Below are 19,608 nucleotides of genomic sequence, written 5' to 3' on the forward strand. Positions count from 1 at the left end.
TGACCTGTACTGACCTCCCTAGATTTCAGTAGGGTGGTTTTCTCCAGCTCTGCTTTAGTTTTAGGTGAATACCGAAGATCCCAGAGCATGGTTTGTTCAGGGGTTTCGAGGAAAGCCCAAGGTGTTCATTTGCTGAGACTCACTTTTCGAAAGCCGCAGTGGGCAACCCCCACATCTCTGCTCTGCTCCTCAGGCAAATGGCCTCCCTCTCTGGCATCCTGGAGTCCTGCTCAGCACAGGCCCAGTTTAGCATCAGTGGAGGCTTAAAAGACGTGTGCTCTCCCCTTCACAGAGTTCCCCCCGCAGTCTTCAGGCGTTGCACAGCCCCACTCTCCACTCTCCACTCCCCCTTTGTGGGCAGGGCAGCGTCCCCAGAGGCCAAGTGTCAGGACAGGTTCTGTCAATGGGGACTCTGAAGAGGGCCACTGCCCGGGTTTTGCTCTGGGTATGGTTGCTCTCCAGTGCTTTCCAGTGCTCCGCGTTGTCAGTGTCCACTGAGTCGATACTGGTCAGACATCAACACAAAGGTGTGTCGCTACAGTTCACCCCATCATTCCGGAAGCTGGAACTTCAGTGCATGGAATTCTAATACTAATAATTTAATTAATTCTAATAATAATAATTTAATGGTGAATAAGCTTTTCAGGTTTCTGAACTTTCTTAACAGGAGGGTCAAAAAAAAACATGAAAGAGTGGGTTGCTGGTGAGAGGAAGATGAGAAGAGGTAAAGGAAGGGGCACTGGAGGCATGCTGGTCATGCCATGATGTTTGCTGACCAGGCATTTTCAAAGAATTTTAGACAATGAGGCAAGAATCAAAATAAATTATGAGAAAGAATGTTACTAATAAGAGAAATCAAAGCAGGAGGAAAGCAAGACAGAACAGGTAGAGTCACTCTCAGTATCTGAATTACACCGATTCTGCCTTATTGAGGGCTTCATTAGAGCACATGGCAGACAAACCAGACTGCAAAATGCAATGCGGAGACCAACAGAGAGAATGGACATGGTACTGGAACCATATTAGACATGCTGTGGACATAATTGGGAAACGATAGGTGTGCATGCTTTTAAAAGAGCAAGAAGAGACAAGGCACAGAAACCCATCCACCACGTAAGACCAGCACCTCTCCAGACTAAGCACCACACATCAGGACCACGATGTGAGAACCATGTACCCACTGTAATGCTTTAAGTGCAAATAAGGAATAAAGGCTCCAACTACATTTGGCAATCCCCAAATTTAATCGCTGACTTTTCTTTTTATGAGCGCCTATCATAAGAAAAGGTTCCCTTAGATAATGTTTACAAATATTTACAGGAGAATTTAAAATGATGCATGTGGCTGTGTATCACATCAGGGAAGGATCTGACCTGCTACAGCAAGTACAACCATCACTTAAAGAGAAAACATAACACTCACTTAAATTTTCAGACGTTACCATGAATTCTTCAACTTCATCATCAGAATCATCTATTAAGGGCATGAATGCATATCTGTATAAAGAAGGAGGATAGTGTCACTAGTGTGCTTAAACCTGTCCAATTTTTAGTTTATATCTAAAGTAGTCATTATATAAAAACCTACATCTTGGGACTGGGGTTGTGGCTCAGCGGTAGAGCATTTGCCTAGTATGTGGGAGGCCCTGGGTTCGATCCTTAGCATCACATAAAAATAAACAAACAAACAAATAAATAAATAAAATAAAGGTATAAAAAAAGTAAATTAATTTAAAAAAACCCTACATCTTGAAAGGTTCTTTAATAAAAAATGTAAAATTTAATTATTTTATTCTCGAGTCAGCAAGAATCACCGTGAAGCTATGCTGGTGAAAGCAGAAGTGGATAAAATCTTTCTGGAAAGCAATTCCACAATCTATACAATCTATGTGCTCAGGCAGGCTATGCCCTGTAGTACTTCTGACTCCCCGCGAGGTTCTCCTTCCTGCCCGCGGCTTTCCAGCTTGTCCCCTAATGAAGAGAAAGTCTGACTGGTGAAAATAAAATCCCTGGTGGAGTCACACTTTCGTGGATGCAAACATCCTGCTGATGGGGGTTAATCAAAGCCTCCTTTCCCCAAGACCTTCTGGTACTAGCTATCACAGTTCCACCTGCCATTCATTCCACTAACAAGAGTTTACCCAGACAAATGTCCAACAGCATTCTTGCTCTTGATAACAGCAAGAGTCTAAAGACAAAATGTCTAATAACGAAAACTGCTTATATAAACTGCTGTATGCATATTGTGGAATGCCATAGAGCCTTTAAAAAATAATGTGGTAAGCTATGATGGCACATGCCTGCAGTCCCAGTGGCTTGGGAGGCTGAGGCAGGAGGATCACAAATTCAAGGCCAGCCTCAGCAACTGGGTGAGAGCCTAAGCAACTTAGTGAGACCCTGTATCAAAAAGTAAAAAGGTCTAGGGATGTGGCTCAGTAGTAAAGCACCTCTGGGTTCAATCCCCAGTAACAAAGTTTTTAAAAAGTACTGGACCTACAAATGACAACATGGAAAGACATGTCTTACACAAAAAGGTGTGAAACAGCCATGTGTGTATGACTGCCATTTTTAAAAGGGGGAGAGCAACACACATATTTTTTCCTTGAAAGGACAGACAAGGAATATAATAGTTGTTTCCGTAGGCTGAGAGGTGAGGCAGGAAATGGGCTTCCCGTCACTGCAGCCCAAGGCATGAGTTTCTGAATGTGGCACTGAAGCCTGCACCACTCTGGTTCCACCCTTCCTTTCCAGCTTTACTTCCCTACAAGCACAGGTGGAGCACCCCAAATCCAAAGATCTAAAAATGTTCTGAACATCATGTCAGTGCTCCAGAAAGTTTCAGATTTTGGATTTCAGATAATCAGGTTAGGGAAGTTCAACTGGTAAAATCTATGCAAATGCTTAATAATTGAAAAAATCCAAAATCTGAAACATTCCTGTCCCAAGCGTGTCGGATAAGAAATACTCAACCTTCCATCTGGGCTGCAGGTCAGTGATAGAGCACTTGCCTAGCACACATGAGGGCCTGAGTTCAAGCCTAGCACCAGGTGAAAACAGAAAAAAGAGAGAGAAGACACTCAACCTCAATTCTGACCACACTGCCTGATTCGCCTTCCCCCACCCAGAAGATGCACATTCTTCCCCAGCTCAATCCTCCACCGTCTGCTCCTTTCCTAAAGGAGCAGCATGCTTCCTCCTGGTACCGTCCTCGTCCCTCTCCCCTCTGGACTGGTTTACACACTTCTTATTTCACTGTCTCACATTTTTTATGTTTGTCGTCCCACTTGACTATATACTGCTTAAAAGCAAAGACTACTTCCCCAGTTTCTCAAAGTGTTTTTGACTCTAGGAGGGGTCAACAAATGCCTGCCAACTTCAACTACGTATGCTAGGTACCTCTGATTATTTGCCGATGGTCTCCACAAAAACATTATTACAATAAGGATGAGTGAGAACAGGAAGCTCCAAAAGGCCTCATCCACCCAGAGTTCCATCCAGTCCTATAAGAAGAGCATGCCAAACAGGAGAAGTTAATTTTCTGATAAACATACAGATTTCCCATCCAAACAGTGCACCATGACGAGGACTAATGGCATCTCTCCAACAAGTAAGTCTTCCAAATAAACAAGTGCCTATTTTTTAAGCAACTTATATTGTTTGAAGTGTTTATAAAGGGCTACTTTCTCTTACAAACATGCCTTTCCATGAAATTTTAGGGTGAACAGAAAGATTTAGAAAAGAAAAGATCCTAAAAATACACTTAGAACTTTGAGTATAAAATATTAAGATGAGGGAAGAAAGAAAAATGTTACCTCTTATTTCATTACATTGTCCTTAAGCCAGCAGCAGCTCAGGACTTGAGGGGGCACTTTGTGATTATTTATGCAGAACTAAAGACTAGCTCCAAATCTCAAGAGACCCCTAAAAGAGGGTCTTTCACATTGCAAGCCTGAGAAAGGCATTTTTCTTCCAACTAAAATACTCACTGGGAGCAGCTCCTGAAGGTTCACATTGAAAACACCATCATGGACACATGCCCAGCTGAAGGACTCCAGCCCACCATGACACAGAGCTGGGCTGCTGTGTAACTCAGTGCAGAGTGTGGGCTTAGCATGCGCAGGTCTCTGGATTCAATCCCAAGCACCAAAAAAAAAAAAAAAAAAAAGGCAAACGCCCACCCAACTTCATGGTATGCAAGCAAGGAGAAAAAATTTTCCTGTCTTTTATTTATTTATTACTTTTTGTGCTTGGATGAACCCAGGCAAACACTACCACTGAGTTACGGCTATAGTCCTTTCCTATTATTTTAAACTACAGGAAGGAAATTCTTTTTGAAAATATATAAGAAGTTTAGAAAAAAGCATGATAGAAAAAGGAGATTTAGGGGAAATTCCTTTTTCAGATTCATTTAAAAGAGGTAAAGTTTTGGTAATTCTATACAATATCATTCAAAGTAAAAGGAAATTTTCCATCAAAATTACCTCTATTTGTAAACAAACTAAATTCTTCAAAATTCCACAAAATAGTATAACTAAAATTAATGGCAATTTAACTAGGAAGATTTACTTACTGATTGGCATTTTGCAAATCTAAATGTCTTGGTTGTCCACACCATAAACACTATGGAAGCTGAAACACACATTAAAAAGTCACCTTTGGAGGACAGAACATGAAATATTGAAATGCTTTATCATAATGAGAAAAAGTCAATCACTTACCCAACACAGCAAATATGAGAGTATTTGTAAAGTGCCTATATAAGGAAAATTTCACTGTGTTTTTTCTTAGCCTCAGGGTCTTCATCGTTTGTGCCAAACTTATAAAAATGTGAGAATAGTTAAGGGAAAACATTTTAAATAGTAATGAAAAGCTAAAAACCATAATAAGAATCTTATATATTCCAAAATTAATAGTGCTAAACATAGTTCCTAAAATTTGAAGAAATTTTATCACACAAAATGTGATTGCAACCAACAGTATATAATCCTGACATATTATACAGAATTTGCTTTAAAATTCACCACAACTGAGAAGAATGAACAGACTTCAAGAGACAGCCGCTGGCAAAGACACCTGGTTCATGCTCATTCCAAGCCAAGTGTGTGCAGCCCAGGAGAAAGCTGTGCATGCTGAGACCCCAGGTCAGACACACCACAGATGCCCCTGGATGTGCTGTTTGACTCAAGCTTGCCTGTTTGCTTCTCTCCTATTTTGTTTTTTTTTCTGGTCTATTCTCCTTTTATTTTCTGAAAGACCACAATTGGGAAGTTAGGTCATCTACCAGCTCCATTCTATAGATTAAAAAAACATATGCAGTATAAACTAGAACTTCAGTAGGTGGAGACCTTCCTGGACACAATACCAAAGAGCAGAGGTCTACTGTATAGGAGGAGGAAGACTACAGGTCTCTAAGAGTCACAAAGGTCAGGCAGAGAAGGGTGAGGCCAGCAAGAAGGGAAGAACAGGAGTGGGTGTGAGACTGGATTTGACCGGGGATTTCCTTGAGGTCAGCAGGTGAGAGAAGACCTTCCAGAGGGCTATGGGTCAAAGTTCAGGGCCGTCAGGAAGGAGAGGACTTAAAGTGTGGTCCAGACAGTATCTGGTGCAGACTGGCCAGCGGATACCAAGAGGTCAGCTAGGCATTCATGTCCTGTGTGGAGGGGGTTTCTCTGTAGCAGACTTTTCCCAGAACACAGTACAGGGATCTGAACCTGGATTCAGGTAATGTCGCCTTTCAGAAGCAAGGATTGCAGTCAGATCTCTGCCTTGACCCTGGTTCCCTCTGGAGCAGACCAGCCAGCATTGCTTGTGAACTGAACACTGCCCAGGCAGAGCTGGGCACTAGAAGGGAGCGTTCATGCCTATTTTAAATTCTAAATATTTCATAAATCAAAAACTTGGTTTTCATATGAAAACTAAAGTAGTTGGTAAAGCTACAAAACTGCTTTTCAGTGTTCCTGAATTGTGAATATTACAAAGAACATCAATTTCTAAAGTAACATAACCCAGTCCACCAGAGCTACTGTCAGAACTTACAAAAATGCTTTTATTCCTTAAACAGCAAGATGAAAAAACCTGGCCTTGTTTAATCATTTGGAAATGTTTTTTAAAAGCCAGGGAATAAAAATATCAAAAGTAAAAGGGAAGCTGCCTAAGCCTTCACTTACCAACACACTGCTATTTTGAGTACAGTTTAAACCACTCCTCCCGTGATAGGAAAGCAGCAGCAAGAGCAACAGGCTTGTCCCCAGTGAGGTCCCAGCTTGTGCTAGGAAAGGATATCCACCAGCACAAGCCCGAGTCGAGCAGGGAGAGAGGCAGGCTGGCCAGAAGGACAAGGTCAGAATCACTTGCCTGCAGCAAAACAGCAAAACACAACAGCAGAGAAAGTGGGAGCACACATGAGAAAAGCTGAGCTTCGGAGAGTCGTGGCTCTCCTGTCTTCCTTGAGGGTCAAGTTCTTACACGAGTAGCCACATAAGTTCCTCAGATTCAGAGGAAGCAAAGTCTTTGGTCGAAGCATTCAGTACTGTATCTATTGTGCCCTACTTCTCATTTGTCATCTGTGATCATCGGGGACATATGCTGGGGTCTGTTCTGTTTTTGGTTTTATACATACAGCAGACTTTCTGCTTTAATAGTGGAAATTAGCCAACAGCAATCTGAAGGTGAACCTCAAAAGTTCAGGATCCAGCAGAAATGGATACTAGATTTCCTTCCTCTCAGCAAGGCAATTCTAATTTCTGGACCTCTGTTTTCTTTCTCCTGGTACTGGGGGTTGAACCCATGAGCACATTTTGGCAGGGCCTGAGACAGAGACTGAGATAGGGCCTCGAGTAAGTGCCCAGGGTAGCCTGGAACTTGCAGTGCTCCTGTCTCAGCCTCCCGAGTAGCAGGAGTGTGCCCCAAGCCCAGAGGGTGCTATTTCTTAACGAGGCACCTCAGAGGGCCTGTGAGTATAATTTAGGAGTCTGCAACAGCCCCTGTGGGCAGGGCTCCTGGAGCGGGGCGTGTTCTATGGGGGAGCTCCTTCGGCTTTCATGGTATTTCCAAAGGCATTTCTGATCCAGTACTCAAAGAAGGTCAAGAACCACTGCTCTGAAGAGAAAGGATAATGAATTAAGTCCAGAGTTGTTTTTTCAACTTGGAAGTTCACAAATACATAACTGTTTTTTCAATTTGAAAGTTCACAAAAACACTTAGAGGTCACAAATAGGGACTTTAAAGAATAGACAGGCCAGGCTTAGAAAACATCCCACATGGGGCTCAGAGAAGCCACGGGCAGGGCTCCCTCCGCCAGCAAACCTGGGAGAAGGAGGTCTTCCCTGTAGGGAAGAGACATAGGCAAGCCCTCTGGGCCTTCCTGTGAGAAACAGATGAGAAAATGAAAAGAATGCAAGGGAAACAGTAAAAAAAAATAAATGGCGAAAGATGAAAGTGTTACAGAGTGGAAACAAAAAGAACATGGTAAAACATGAAACCTATCGACCAGGACAGTGTCAACAGGATGTAATGTGGGAGAGACAGACCACGTCCAGGGTACGCACAACCTCAACTCTGCTCTGACCAGCTCACGTTTTCTCTAGAATTCCTCCCATTTCCCCCAGTCTCACCACAGAGGAAAAAAAGACAGGGATCTCCACCTTTAACCTATGACTCAGGTCCCTGCAGGACCCAGTTGCCACTGTCTCCACAGTGCCCCCACTGCCACATGCCGCAGCCCCTCCCCAGAGCCTGCTCCATGTCTGCCCTTCCCAGCTCTGCAAGTGGCACGGCAATCTCAACAGCACAGGTCTGTCTCCCCAGGGTGGTCCCCTGCCCTGCCACCTCCCTCAGCTCTGCTCCCCCTTCAGCCTCGTCTTCCCCTGCAGTGAGGCACCAGCCCAGCTCCTTACTTCACTGGGCTGCCTATCTCCTTGGGTGATGTCACAGCTGCCACCTTCTCCCACCACACGACTTCTGATCTGACCCTTGGCTCCAGCTCGACCCCTCTGCAAATCGAAGCTGTGATGTTTTTATTTGTACTTCTGGCAGTGCCGGGGTGGGACCCAGGGCTTCCTGCACACCAGGCCCAGCACTCCACCTCAGAGCTGCGTCCAGCCCGGGCTGGCACCGCCAACTCTCTTCCCAGGAACACCCTGGGCTGCCCAAACCACCATCATTTTGGCTCATTCTCCAATTTCACCACCCCGAGAACTCCCACACTGCCGCCAGCAGCCCCAAGGACACACCTGAGACCTTTGGGAACCCATTTCTAGCAACACTACTGCTGGACTTACATCTTTCTAACCCTTAGTAGGTCTTGAGGGCCCTGCAAGTGACTCCTGACCAGACTTCCTGTCTCCTCCTCCAGGTCACCTCGCAGCACTCCCGAGTCATGCCACCCACTTGTCATGACTCTCCCGCTCTCCATGGCAGCTGCTAGAGGGACTTGCACCCTGTGCTGTCCTTCCTCTGTCATACCTGCTCCATTCACAACACACGTGCCCAGCAGGAAAGCTACCCGGACAGTCTGCCACTGTCCTCTTCCTACAATCTGTTCCCCTCATTTCTTCCTGAAAGCCTTTCCCAGTCCTCCTGATAAGTGCCCCCGTCCTGTCGGTTTCAAAGTCAGTATTATCGTTCCTGTGAAGGCTTCCTTGGTTTTACGCCAGAATTAATTTCTCCTCCCTCTGTTCATATTAACCACTCTAAAAAGGCAATTGCTACTGCAGTATTGCTGCTAGTTATATATCTGTCCCCTCTTCAGGGATGCAGGGACATCCCTATGTCTCATCAGTACAAGGTACACACAAAGCATCTAAATTCTGGCGGAATTAAACAAAATACAAAGACAGTCCTTCTCTGGGGAGTTATTACTTCTTCACCTTCAACTAAACTCATATACTAAAATAACAATAATTCATAACCACATTTAATTCTATCATTATTACGAACTAAAAGTAATCTGATTTTAATAATACAACAAACTGTTTTAGAAGGACACAGTAAAGGATATGAACCACACAAAAATGGAGTCAATAACTGCTAAAATAATGTCACCCAAGACAACAGCTAAGTGGTTAGAACCCTGGAAGATAAAAACAGGGAAGCCTGAATGTAAGTTTCGTCACAGTTTAGCAATTATTATCTGATAAAGGAAAACAATTCAGTTTATTTTATCACTGTGAGATGTCACATAAAATATTTTCTCTCTTAAGAGAACTGTGTTTAGCATGTGAAAATGATCTGTTTGGCAGTAACAAATGTCAACAGGTCACCAGCTAACTTGATAATAGCAATGCAAAACTATTATGGGCTAGCAAATAAAAAGCACTGAGTCCCAAGTCTCGCCTGAGCAGCTGCCAATCTCCTCCCTCTCAGCAAACCTCCGGCCAGGACTGCTAATGAACCAGATTCCCCACTGTGTGAAGAGGCACAGGAAGTAAAACAAGGAGGGCTGCACCTGAGGCAAACACAAACCGAGACTTTACCCTGACGAGTCATATTTAAAACAGTCGCTAAAACGTTAAGTAGAAGGTTAAGGAAATGCAATTTATGTGCTCCACTTAAATGTGGAATAGGTATCTTCTCTATTTTCTTTTTAGCAAAGAAAAATTTCATTGAATTATATAAATGTAAATTCAGAGTTCATTATTATTATGAAAAAATAAATCTACTAAAAGAAAAAAAGAGCAGGTGTATTTAACAAGTATGGATGTACCACATGAGACGAAGAGAAATGAGGCTTTGACCTTCACTGGACAGATGTCCTGCTTTGGGGTCAGATTCAGTATATGAGAGAAGCTTTTGTGGTGACACACACACGCCCCCCTATGCACAATGATCTGATTCACACATCTAACCCAAAGGTCACTCTGGGTGGCATCACAAGGTAGGGTACAGTCTCCTTAATCACCCAGCCCAGTCGAGTATTAAGAAAAGCCAAAGCGGGACATGGAGAGGTCCTCACAGATGAAGACATCACCCCTTCCTCACCAGCAGCACTGCTGCCCGCATCGCTCAAGTCTCTGTTCCCAACGTACCTCCTGGGCCTAACAATGGGGCCTGCTGAACCCCCAAAATAGTCACAAGAGACAGAGAAATCTCACAACCAGTAAGACTTAGGGAAGCGATGAGATGTCATGCTGATATGCCTGGAGGGTGTCATTGACTTTGTCCACTTGACACATCTTAAAATCCAGAATGAAGGAAGATATGAATGTGTGCAGACTGAAAACGGCACAGACAATGTTCTTTATGAAGAACCACTGGACAGTCTGAGATGGAGCTGATTCTGGGGAGGACATCATGTCATCTTAAAAAGGACTCTGTTTAGACTTCTCCTTTAGGAAGTACCCAAAAAGGTAAATATCTCAGGATAAAAAGCTCTGCTGGGGTCTTTCTTAATAAAATTTCTGGGATCTTAAAAAAAAATCATCTCAGGAGCTAAAATATGTTTCACAGCAACAATAAAAAAGGGTTGGTGGGAGGGCTGGGGTTGTGGCTCAGCAGTAGAGCACTTGCCTAGCACATTCGAGGCCCTGGGTTTGATCCTCAGCACCACATAAAAATAAACAAAATTAAAAACAAAAAACTATTGTGTCCAACTGAAAAAACAAAATAAGTATTAAAAAGAATAAAAGGGGTGGTGGGAATCATGCAGTTCTTACCCCAATGACTCTCATCACACCCTCCAGAGCAGCAAAGATGAAGTAGAGCAGTCCCAGTCCAATCACTCGGTGCATGACAGTTCCTAGACGTGGCCTGCAGCCAAGGGAGACAGAGGAAGGGAAGGCCGTGAGAGCATGGCACATGGGAAGGGCACCTCTAAGCAGCTCAGTCTGCCCCAGCCTGGGAGGCACTGTCCCAGGATGCAGTGGTCTTCCTATCGGTCCCTTCCTGTAGGACCTGAAGCTGCACAGGCGCCAGGGAAGCACAGCTTGAGGACAGCAGAGTGCCAGAGGACTCTGCTCAACTTCAAGCAACACAATGACCACAATCGGACACTGTTTCTGTCAAGTGGACCAGAAGGCTGTGGAAACTGAGAAGCTAAGTGACCACTTCCAATGGCCACTGGCAGGACCCCTACTACAGACTGTTGTGAGTAAGGTCTGCCTGGAGGCCACTCACTGCTCTTCTGACTTGGAGGACAGATGGACTCCAGGGCTTTCCTCTGATCTCTGCCTGTGCCACTTGGAACAGGAGCACTAACAGAATCTAGCTTCATTCTTTAAACTGAGAAATTAAAAATAACATTTCTGACTTGTAAAACACAAATAAACTAGAGAAATGCAAAGGTAGTGTTTTTTATAATCAATAATATGAAAATAAAAAACATTTCATGACATTTATAAGTCAGAATTGACTGCAGCATACATTTAGAATACAAAAAACCCTTTTCTGAATCTACCAGAACAAAACCTGATTTTGAAAAAAATAAGGCAGTCATTTTGAAATAAAATCTAAATAAAGATTAAAGTCCATAATTAATCTTTAAAATTATTTACCAAATTTAGTGAATCTTCTAGTTATAACCAGAAAACCAGAGTGGAGAGTCCAACAGGAGAAGCCAGCAGTGGAGGGCTGTTCAGAAAGGGCCTGTGGCCCGCCCCACCCAAGCTCCAACACACCGCTGGTGCTGAAGCTCACAGCCAGACCTGCACTGCAGGGCCGAACCCTGGCCACGGGGATTATGCTGTTTACCGTATAGGCCACACAGAGCATTTGAGAAGGAATCTCAGTGACCCCAGTGGAAAAAAAGGCCTCCTGCCTACAGCCTTTTCAACTCCCTGAAACCCAAGCTCACACGCACAAGCAGGCATTCGGTGCAGGTTACTGAGTACCTGCTAAGGACTACACTGGGCTCAAGGTCAAGGACCCAAGACCTGCAAGGTTCCTGCCCCCCAGGACTCACACTTGAGTGTGGGGGGACAGGCAATAAATACTAATGGCCACACTGGGTGGCTTTATAAAAAAGATGAAGGGCCGGGGGCACCCAGCATGTACTACTGGAGTCCTGGGAGATGGCGGAGGAGCACAGGTCTGGATGGGGAGGAAGCACTGGAACCTGGTGCAGAGGGAAAGCTGGACCTGTCAAGGCTGGGATTTTGTCAAGAGGCCGACCAAGGCAAAATCGAGCAGAGTCGGAGGTGGAAGCCCAATGTGGGCACTCCAAGGCTGGGGCTCAGCAAGGGAGCTGAGGAAGGAACAGCCAGTGACTGAGGACAGAACTCCAGAGGCACTCTGCAAACTGAGCAAAGCCAGGGCTCGAACAGAAGCTAAAGCTGGACCCCTGACCAGCCTAAGCAGGGCCACGTGGACAGGCAAGGGGAGGCCATGGTGACCTGACAAGAGGGGTCTCAGTGGATCAGTGGGGGCAGAACCTCCCCTGGGGATGTCAAGAGTACATGGGAAGTTGGGGTGACAAGTGCAGGATGCTCACAGGAGAAGTCGCACCGCACATGGTGATGAGAAGTGAGGCAGGAGCAGGGAGGGCCATGGGGGGATTTGGGGACCTTGCTTTTAAAAATGGTAGAAACAGAGCGACCCACCAGGGAGGAAAATCAAGACAGGGAAACTGGAACTGCTGCAGGGGCACAGGGCAGAGATGTGTGCACGGCCAAGAGAAGAGCGTGTAGTGGGTATCCCAGCAAGCCAGGACCTGAGGACCACAGTGCAGAAGACTCTCAGCTAGGAGAGAGCCAGGGGCAGCTGTGAGGGGGTGGGCGAAGGTGGAGACTTGAGAAGAGGGGTGAAGCTGCTCTGCAACGGGGTCTAGGAGAGACCCCAGCAGTAGCTCAAGTGCACAGGGCAGTGAGGTCCAGTGCCGTCCCAGGCAGATATCCCTGTGCAGGGGTGAGCCTGACACAATCGCAAAACTGGACTTACCTGGCTGGACTGGGCTGCTGTTGAGAAGGCCGACCAAGAGAAAGAGCAGCAGCAGGGGCAAGAACCCTGCGGAACCAAGGAAGCTAAGCCAGAGAAGGCAATGAGGACACGCAGGGAAAGGGACACTGAAGGTGCTAGGGCCCAAAGGTCAGAGGGCACACTGGGGACAGAAAGAACAGAAGCCAATTTATGAGAGACAGGAAAGAAGAGATGGCAGTTGAAAAGGTATTGTTCAAAATTAAAATTAAAACTATGAAGAGGGTGCGCTTAACCATGACACTGAAGTTTAGAAAAAGACCACGGGGACCAGCAGTGGGAGGAGCTGAAGCCAAGGGCAGGAGAGGTGGGTGTGAGCCCATCTGCCCAGGACAAGGAAGCACAGGGAACTCCAGCAGGGGAAGCGCTGGGGAGGAAGATGAAGGGCAGGAGTTTGGCAGCCCACAGAGCACCTTGAGAAGATGCAGGGGGGGACCCAGGGGACCATCTGAAGCGTGAGCTTCTGGGAGTAAGAGAATTTAGGAAGGCAGGGAGAACAATGGTCTGAAAACAGCAGTGAGGATAAAGAGGACGAGTTCTCCCGACTCACGCCCAGGGAGTCACAGACATGAGAGGAAAGGCCTGCTGGGGGCTCCAGGCTAGCGAGGTCCTCAGGGAATGGGCAGGTTCATTAGAAATCCTGCTGACACGGTGTCTATTCAACTCTATAACACTCAAATGTGATTTTAAAAGCTTTCCTGTACTGGCTAGAAAACAAAATGGCTTGAACTTCAAGAATCATTTTATATTTTCCATCATCCTTCAAGTTAACACTTTGTTAACCTAACTATAAAGTTATTAGAATTCAAATTCAGAATACTTATTGGAAAATAACATAAAATAACTAGTACATGGGAATCTTTTTACTTTTTTAGGCCGAGGATGGGACCTAGGATCCTGCGTATGCTAGGCAAATGTTCTACCACTAAGCTGCAGCCCCAGTCCGGGAAGTCTCTTAAAACCATTTTCTTGCAGATTTTCCCCTTGGGGATTTGCATAATGATACAGAGAAGGTTCCAGTTCCACCAAGATCATAATGTGTACTAGGTAAGAGACAGGGTATGTTTCCCATGCCCCACTACTTACTTCACAATACCATAGCCCAAGCTCACAATGATCACCAGGAGGCGGGCCAACGTCCTCTTAATTGCAGATATCAACTCGGCGAATATCAATAAGCCTTGGGCTGCGGGGGGGAAAAAAGAAAGTACTTCACTGTGTGTACCTTGAAGGCCTTCCACCCAAGATGTTAGACGTGTGCTATGAACAACTACAGTCTGAACTCAGAACAATTAGCCAGATTTTCTTTAAAAGTTCTTCTCCAAGCCAACTGATGTTTAAAACCTCAAGGATGGAGAAGTCATAGTCTCCTGAAGAATTCGCTCCATATGTGCTCAGCTCTGCGGGCAGTGCTCTTCGGTCACCCGATGCCTATCTCCTGAGCATCCTCAGTTCTTTCCCCTGGAGGTTACCCACAACTCTCCCTTTTCCTGTCCTGTGACTACCTGAAAGTCATAACACCCACCGGAATTCTTTCTCAGGATGCCTTCATCACTTACTTATGTAAAACGCATCTGTTAGGAGACCAGCACTTGGCCAGCGAGTTGAGGCCCTGGGTTCGAACTCCAGCATCACATACACGCGCGTGCATGCACATACGCATGTTATACTCCCACTGGGTGGCTGTAACAGAACAGACACCTGAAACCTGTACTCTGCCCAAGTAAACAGAATTCACCCTATTTCCTGCATAGTGGACGTGACACAGTAACACTGGGGCTGGAGGAAGCCCAACCTGATCCACTCTCAGGGAGGCAGAAGTGGGTCCAGAACAGCTCAGATAAAAGTGACAGAAGTGACATCTACAATAGGACTTGAAGGCTAAGCATAAGTAGGTGGCAAAAGAAAGGGTGACCCAGAGATAATGGCATGCACCAGGCGAGCTGGAGGGAGGAGGAGAAGCTAGCACACAGGCATGCCGACAGCAGGCGTGGAATGTGGATGCTGGGAAAAGAGCCTGGCGACAAAGCACGACCACTCACGAGCTCTGGGCCCTGTTATGGAGTCTGGGCTTGGGCAGTGGGAAGTCAGTAACGGCGAGTGGACCCGGAAGTGAGAGGGGCAAAGCCAGTCTTGTCTCTGTTTTGGTAAAGTTCTATTGAAAAGCCGTGCCCCATGCCTGCGTGTCTTCTGTGGCAGCCTGACCCTCCACAACAGAACTGAGAAGTCAGAACAGACACAGGCTGCAGAGCCAAGACGATGTACTCATTTGGCCACTCAGAAAACATCGGCAGACTACTGCAACAAAAGGGACAGCTTGACCTCCCAAGATGCTTGGCCCACAACGGGGTCGGAGGTGGGGGTCAGGGGCTGGGGTAGGGGGGGCAGAGGCTGAGGGCAAGAAAAACACTCAATTGGTCAATCCTGAAACCTCAGCGGGAAAGGGCAAGTCCTGGCAGCAAAGATGGAGAGAAGTAGGCAAATGTTCAGAGAGCAGCCGGGGCTCAAGGCCAGTAACAAGGCCCCAGATACTTTCTCTCATGGTGTTTTCAGCTCTGTCCTGCATGAAGCCCAAAAAGAGCGTTTTCAACATCTCAGATAGGCAGGGAACTGGAGGGCAAGGAAGAAGACAAGGAGGCGGCCGAGTTCTAGCAGCAGCAGGAGAAAAGCCTGGATGGGCAGTGAGCTTGGGATTAGACAAGACAGGTTCACAGGCAGAAAGGATGAATGTCATTTCTGCACACAGAGGCTAGCAAGCTGGTAAGGCCCTCAGGGGTTGGTAGGTGACATGCAGGTCTGTATACTGGGGACAGAGATCCTGACAGAAGACACAGCTTTACAAGAAACCAGAAAGGAGGCCTCCAGGAGAGGCCAGAATGTGAGGAAGGGGTTAGACACAAAGGTTGGAAGACAGGTGTGCTCTCAAATCCCCCCCTACTCCATCGGAACCGTCTGCCCCTTCCCAAGCAGGGCAGACACACCTTCCTAGAACAGCCTGACCTGCAGCAGGTTCTCAGTTCCGCCCCGGCGACTGCTCCCACGCCACTCTAAGGCCGCAGGAGTTTGTGGGTGGCAACCGGCCTCTCAACTGCCTATGCCGGGTTTGTTTTGCGTCAGCATCAACCTTCAAATCCTTCTAAAAACTTTGCCATCCATATTTCTGCAATCTGCACTCCAACCCCAAGTTTAAGATCTTACCCACTAAATTCCACTTCCCTGTTCAGGATGTCATGTCTCTTTGTGTCCCATCATGTATCTTCAGGTGAAAAGGGTCTACTTAAAATGACTCTCTTGGCCTCTAAGTATTTATTCTCCTGCCAGGCTCTCATTATCCACAAAACTGAATAGAATGTGACAAAACTGAAAAGAATTGAATAGAATGGACAAGACTGACTGCACGACCTCTTCTGATAACCAGTTTCAGTTCATATTCCTATCTAGTCTGTAAGAAATCACAAGAGACCCCACAAATACATTGGGAAAACCTAGCTATCTTAAGTTTATTACATTTTCTCAGCTGCCAGTCCAGCTGCTCACAAGATAGAAATCAACCTGACACAACCTATTTTCAGGGGCCCTGACAACCACTGCTTCCTACCCTATTAGTGGCTTTTCCAGAACAATGCTGAGCAAGACAGCTCACCTTACAGAATCCCCTCTTGGGAACATCAGAAGGGACAACAGCCCATGCCTAATTTCCAGGCACCTCTGCTATGCAACAGGACACTGAACGGCAGCACAGGGTTTCTCTTCCAAGCCTTCTGGTACAATGTCACAGGAGGACCTGGCATTCCTGGGGATGGCGAATGACCTCTCATCTCTTCACGGACCTCCATCCTCTGCTGCTCCTCACCCGGGTTCAGGCCACCCTTTGCACTCTCAGCTCTGCATGACCACTGCTGACCTGCCCTCTCTGGCAGTCTGCAATGCTTCACCGTAAGCAGCAGACCCACGGGTCCCTCATCCTGAGCTAGAGCATGTGCGTGTGCACACCACACCACACCACACCACAAATGCTTCTTCAGCAGCAATTTCCCCGCCAGGCAACCCTGTACGCTTGGCCTTTTTTTATTCTCTTCCATAACCCTTTTAAATGCCGTATTTTGGCAAATTTCACATATTCCCAAAAAGGAAAAACCAGTAGAGTGAATTCCCATGAACCCCAGCTCGGCTTCAGTAATTATCAATGTTATCACAAATGTTTCATCTGTTTTTTTCTCCTGGAGTATTTTTAAATAAACAGCAGACAATGATGTCCATGAAACTCTGTACCAGGATCACTTATAACTGACACAGAAATACATTTCAGGGCTGGGGCTGTAGTTCAGAGGCAGAGCACTTGCCTAGCATGTGTGAGGCACTGGATTCAATCCTTAGCACCACATAAAAATAAAACAAATAAAATAAAGCCATTCTGGGGACTGGGGATGTGGCTCAAGCGGTAGCATGCTCGCCTGGCATGCGTGCGGCCCGGGTTCGATCCTCAGCACCACATACAAAGATGTTGTATCCGCCGAGAACTAAAAAATAAAATATTAAAAATTCTCTCTCTCCCTCTCTCTTTAAAAAAAAAAAAAAAAAGGATCAAGGAAAGGACAGAGGAAGTGTTCATTTAATAAATAAATAAATAAATAAAATAAAGGCATTCTGTCTACAATTACAAAACAACAACAACAAAAAAAGAAGTACATTTTGGAGTACATCCAACCATCCTGAGCTCTTCCCCCTTTCCACAGCTTCAGTGGGGGAACCGAGCCTCTATTTCCCTGGTCTCGTGGAGGCCACCTGGGGAAGCCTAGCACATGCCATCCCTGCCTCACATGTCCCACTGTGTACACAGTGATGGTGACACTCCCGCAGGAGTGAAGAAGTGGGAAAGGACACAGCAAGGTTCAGGCATTGTCCACCTTGATGTCACTGACTTTATTCCCTGTGGTCACGTGTCCTTTGTTCTTTTTTAGAAAAGGGAAAAGAAGATGGATGGGAAAAGGGGCTATTTTAAAAGGACCAGCCTCTTCTCAATCCTCCTGTTCAGAACTTGGTGTTGTTTTAATCTAAGTTGAACCTTAGAGAAAGGGAATAAGGGAATCTTCTTTTTTCCAGGAGGGAAAGCTATCAAGAAGGAAAACAGAAAATGAAGAGGCTTGTTCGCCCAGACCAGGGACCCACAGCGACTGCCTCTTCTTGGCTTCCCTCCTCCTCAACTACATCATGGCTCCTCCCAACTCCTGTAGGAAGGGGCACCTCCCAGGCTCTGCTCCCAGATGATGGGCAACTCCTAGGCAGGAGTATAGGTATGGAGACCCTCAAAACTTACTTGATAGTCCGGTGCTGTTGATGTTTTGGTATTCCGAATAAAAAACTGCTTTTTCAAGCATTCCTAGGAAAATCACAGCTGCAATCCAGAACTGAATTCTTAATATATCTTTCCAGTAACAGGCAGACCATGTCAGCCAGAGTATACCATATAATATATAAACAATACACATCACCATGTAAAACTGTAGAAAGAAAAGCAATTTTAGTCAGTTATAGCTTCTAACCACTTGGAAGTTGACGTTTCTACATTTGAGTATTCAATCCTTTACTTTCCAGTCACTTTGGAACCAGAAATAAAGGATATGTCAAGGCATTAGCTACCAGGGCTGGGGAGAGAGCTCAGTGGTAGAGTGCTTGCCTCACATGCACAAGGCCCTGGGTTCAACCCCCAGCACCAAAAACAAAAAAACCCAAAAGCATTAGCTACCAATGATAGTACCCCTACACTCTTAAAATTTTTACTTCCCAATTAGGACACAAAATTCATTTTTCAAAAGGAAAAAAAAAAAAAAGAGAAATACTTACAATCATCAGAGGCCAATCTGATGCAGAGATATATCCATGAGGCCCCATCATTGAAAGAGAAACTGGTAACAATAGGATCAGAGAAGAAGAAATTTAAAAATTAGTTAACAATCTTAACTCTCAAAATACAATCATGCACCAATTATAATAAATAAATAAATAAATAAAAATAGCTGGGTGAAGTGGCGTACCCCTGTAATCCCAGTGTCTGGAGAGGCTGAGGCAGGAGGATTATGAGTTCAAAGCTAGCCTCAGCAAAAGCGAGGCATTTAGCAACTCAGTGAAACCCTGACTCTAAGTAAAATACAAAATAGGGCTGGGGATGTGGCTCAGTGGTCGAGTTCCCCTAAGTTCAATCTCCAGTGCCCAAAACAAACAAACAAACAAACAAACAAAGATCACTTCCAAAAAGGCTTCAAAAACACAAACCGTGCCAACAAATGCTCGGTTTTTACCTTCTCATACGTTGGATGTATGGATAATTAGTAACTATTTGATTATGTAATCTTATCAAGCAAAATACCTTTAACTTGAACTAAAACTGATCCTACACAGAAAACAAAGTAGTACTAGTTACACACCAGACCCGCCACTGGCCTCCTCGTGGTGGCTGAACTCACTGAGGACCCCTCCCTTCATGCAATATGGCAAAAGCTGAGCTCAAGCGCCTGGGCTGGGTTCTGCCGGAGATGAGCAGCATGCCGCGTACAGTGCAGCACTCAGGGCCAGGCGGGATTCCAGCTCCCAGCCTTCAGGGACTCGATGCTGCCCATGGTGTCAGGGAAAAGGAACAACACCTGGGAAGGGGGCGAAGGGCTGGTGTGTTAATGCCCCCCAAAATCCATGTGCTGAAAACCTA

The 19,608-nt window shown here is 45.8% G+C and overlaps 1 protein-coding gene across 2 annotated transcripts in view; it reads right to left on the minus strand.

Moving 5' to 3' along the window:
- The window catches only part of Tmem87b (transmembrane protein 87B), a 49,493-nt gene that overhangs the window by 17,250 nt on the left and 12,635 nt on the right, over positions 1 to 19,608 (minus strand). Inside the window, exons 7-15 of one of the 2 annotated variants that reach the window (XM_076832876.2) lie at positions 18,750 to 18,811; positions 18,223 to 18,406; positions 13,992 to 14,091; positions 10,652 to 10,745; positions 6,280 to 6,353; positions 4,718 to 4,824; positions 4,570 to 4,628; positions 3,396 to 3,499; positions 1,423 to 1,496 (exon numbers count right to left, since the gene is read on the minus strand). In XM_076832876.2, the coding sequence (XP_076688991.1) occupies positions 1,423 to 1,496; positions 3,396 to 3,499; positions 4,570 to 4,628; positions 4,718 to 4,824; positions 6,280 to 6,353; positions 10,652 to 10,745; positions 13,992 to 14,091; positions 18,223 to 18,406; positions 18,750 to 18,811 (858 nt within the window). Of the gene's footprint in view, positions 1 to 1,422; positions 1,497 to 3,395; positions 3,500 to 4,569; positions 4,629 to 4,717; positions 4,825 to 6,279; positions 6,354 to 8,995; positions 9,070 to 10,651; positions 10,746 to 13,991; positions 14,092 to 18,222; positions 18,407 to 18,749; positions 18,812 to 19,608 lie in introns of both variants that reach the window. The other variant, XM_076832875.2, reaches the window with a different exon arrangement.

Source organism: Callospermophilus lateralis, chromosome 14 (genome assembly GCF_048772815.1).
Source record: "Callospermophilus lateralis isolate mCalLat2 chromosome 14, mCalLat2.hap1, whole genome shotgun sequence".
Classification (NCBI taxonomy): domain Eukaryota; kingdom Metazoa; phylum Chordata; class Mammalia; order Rodentia; family Sciuridae; genus Callospermophilus; species Callospermophilus lateralis.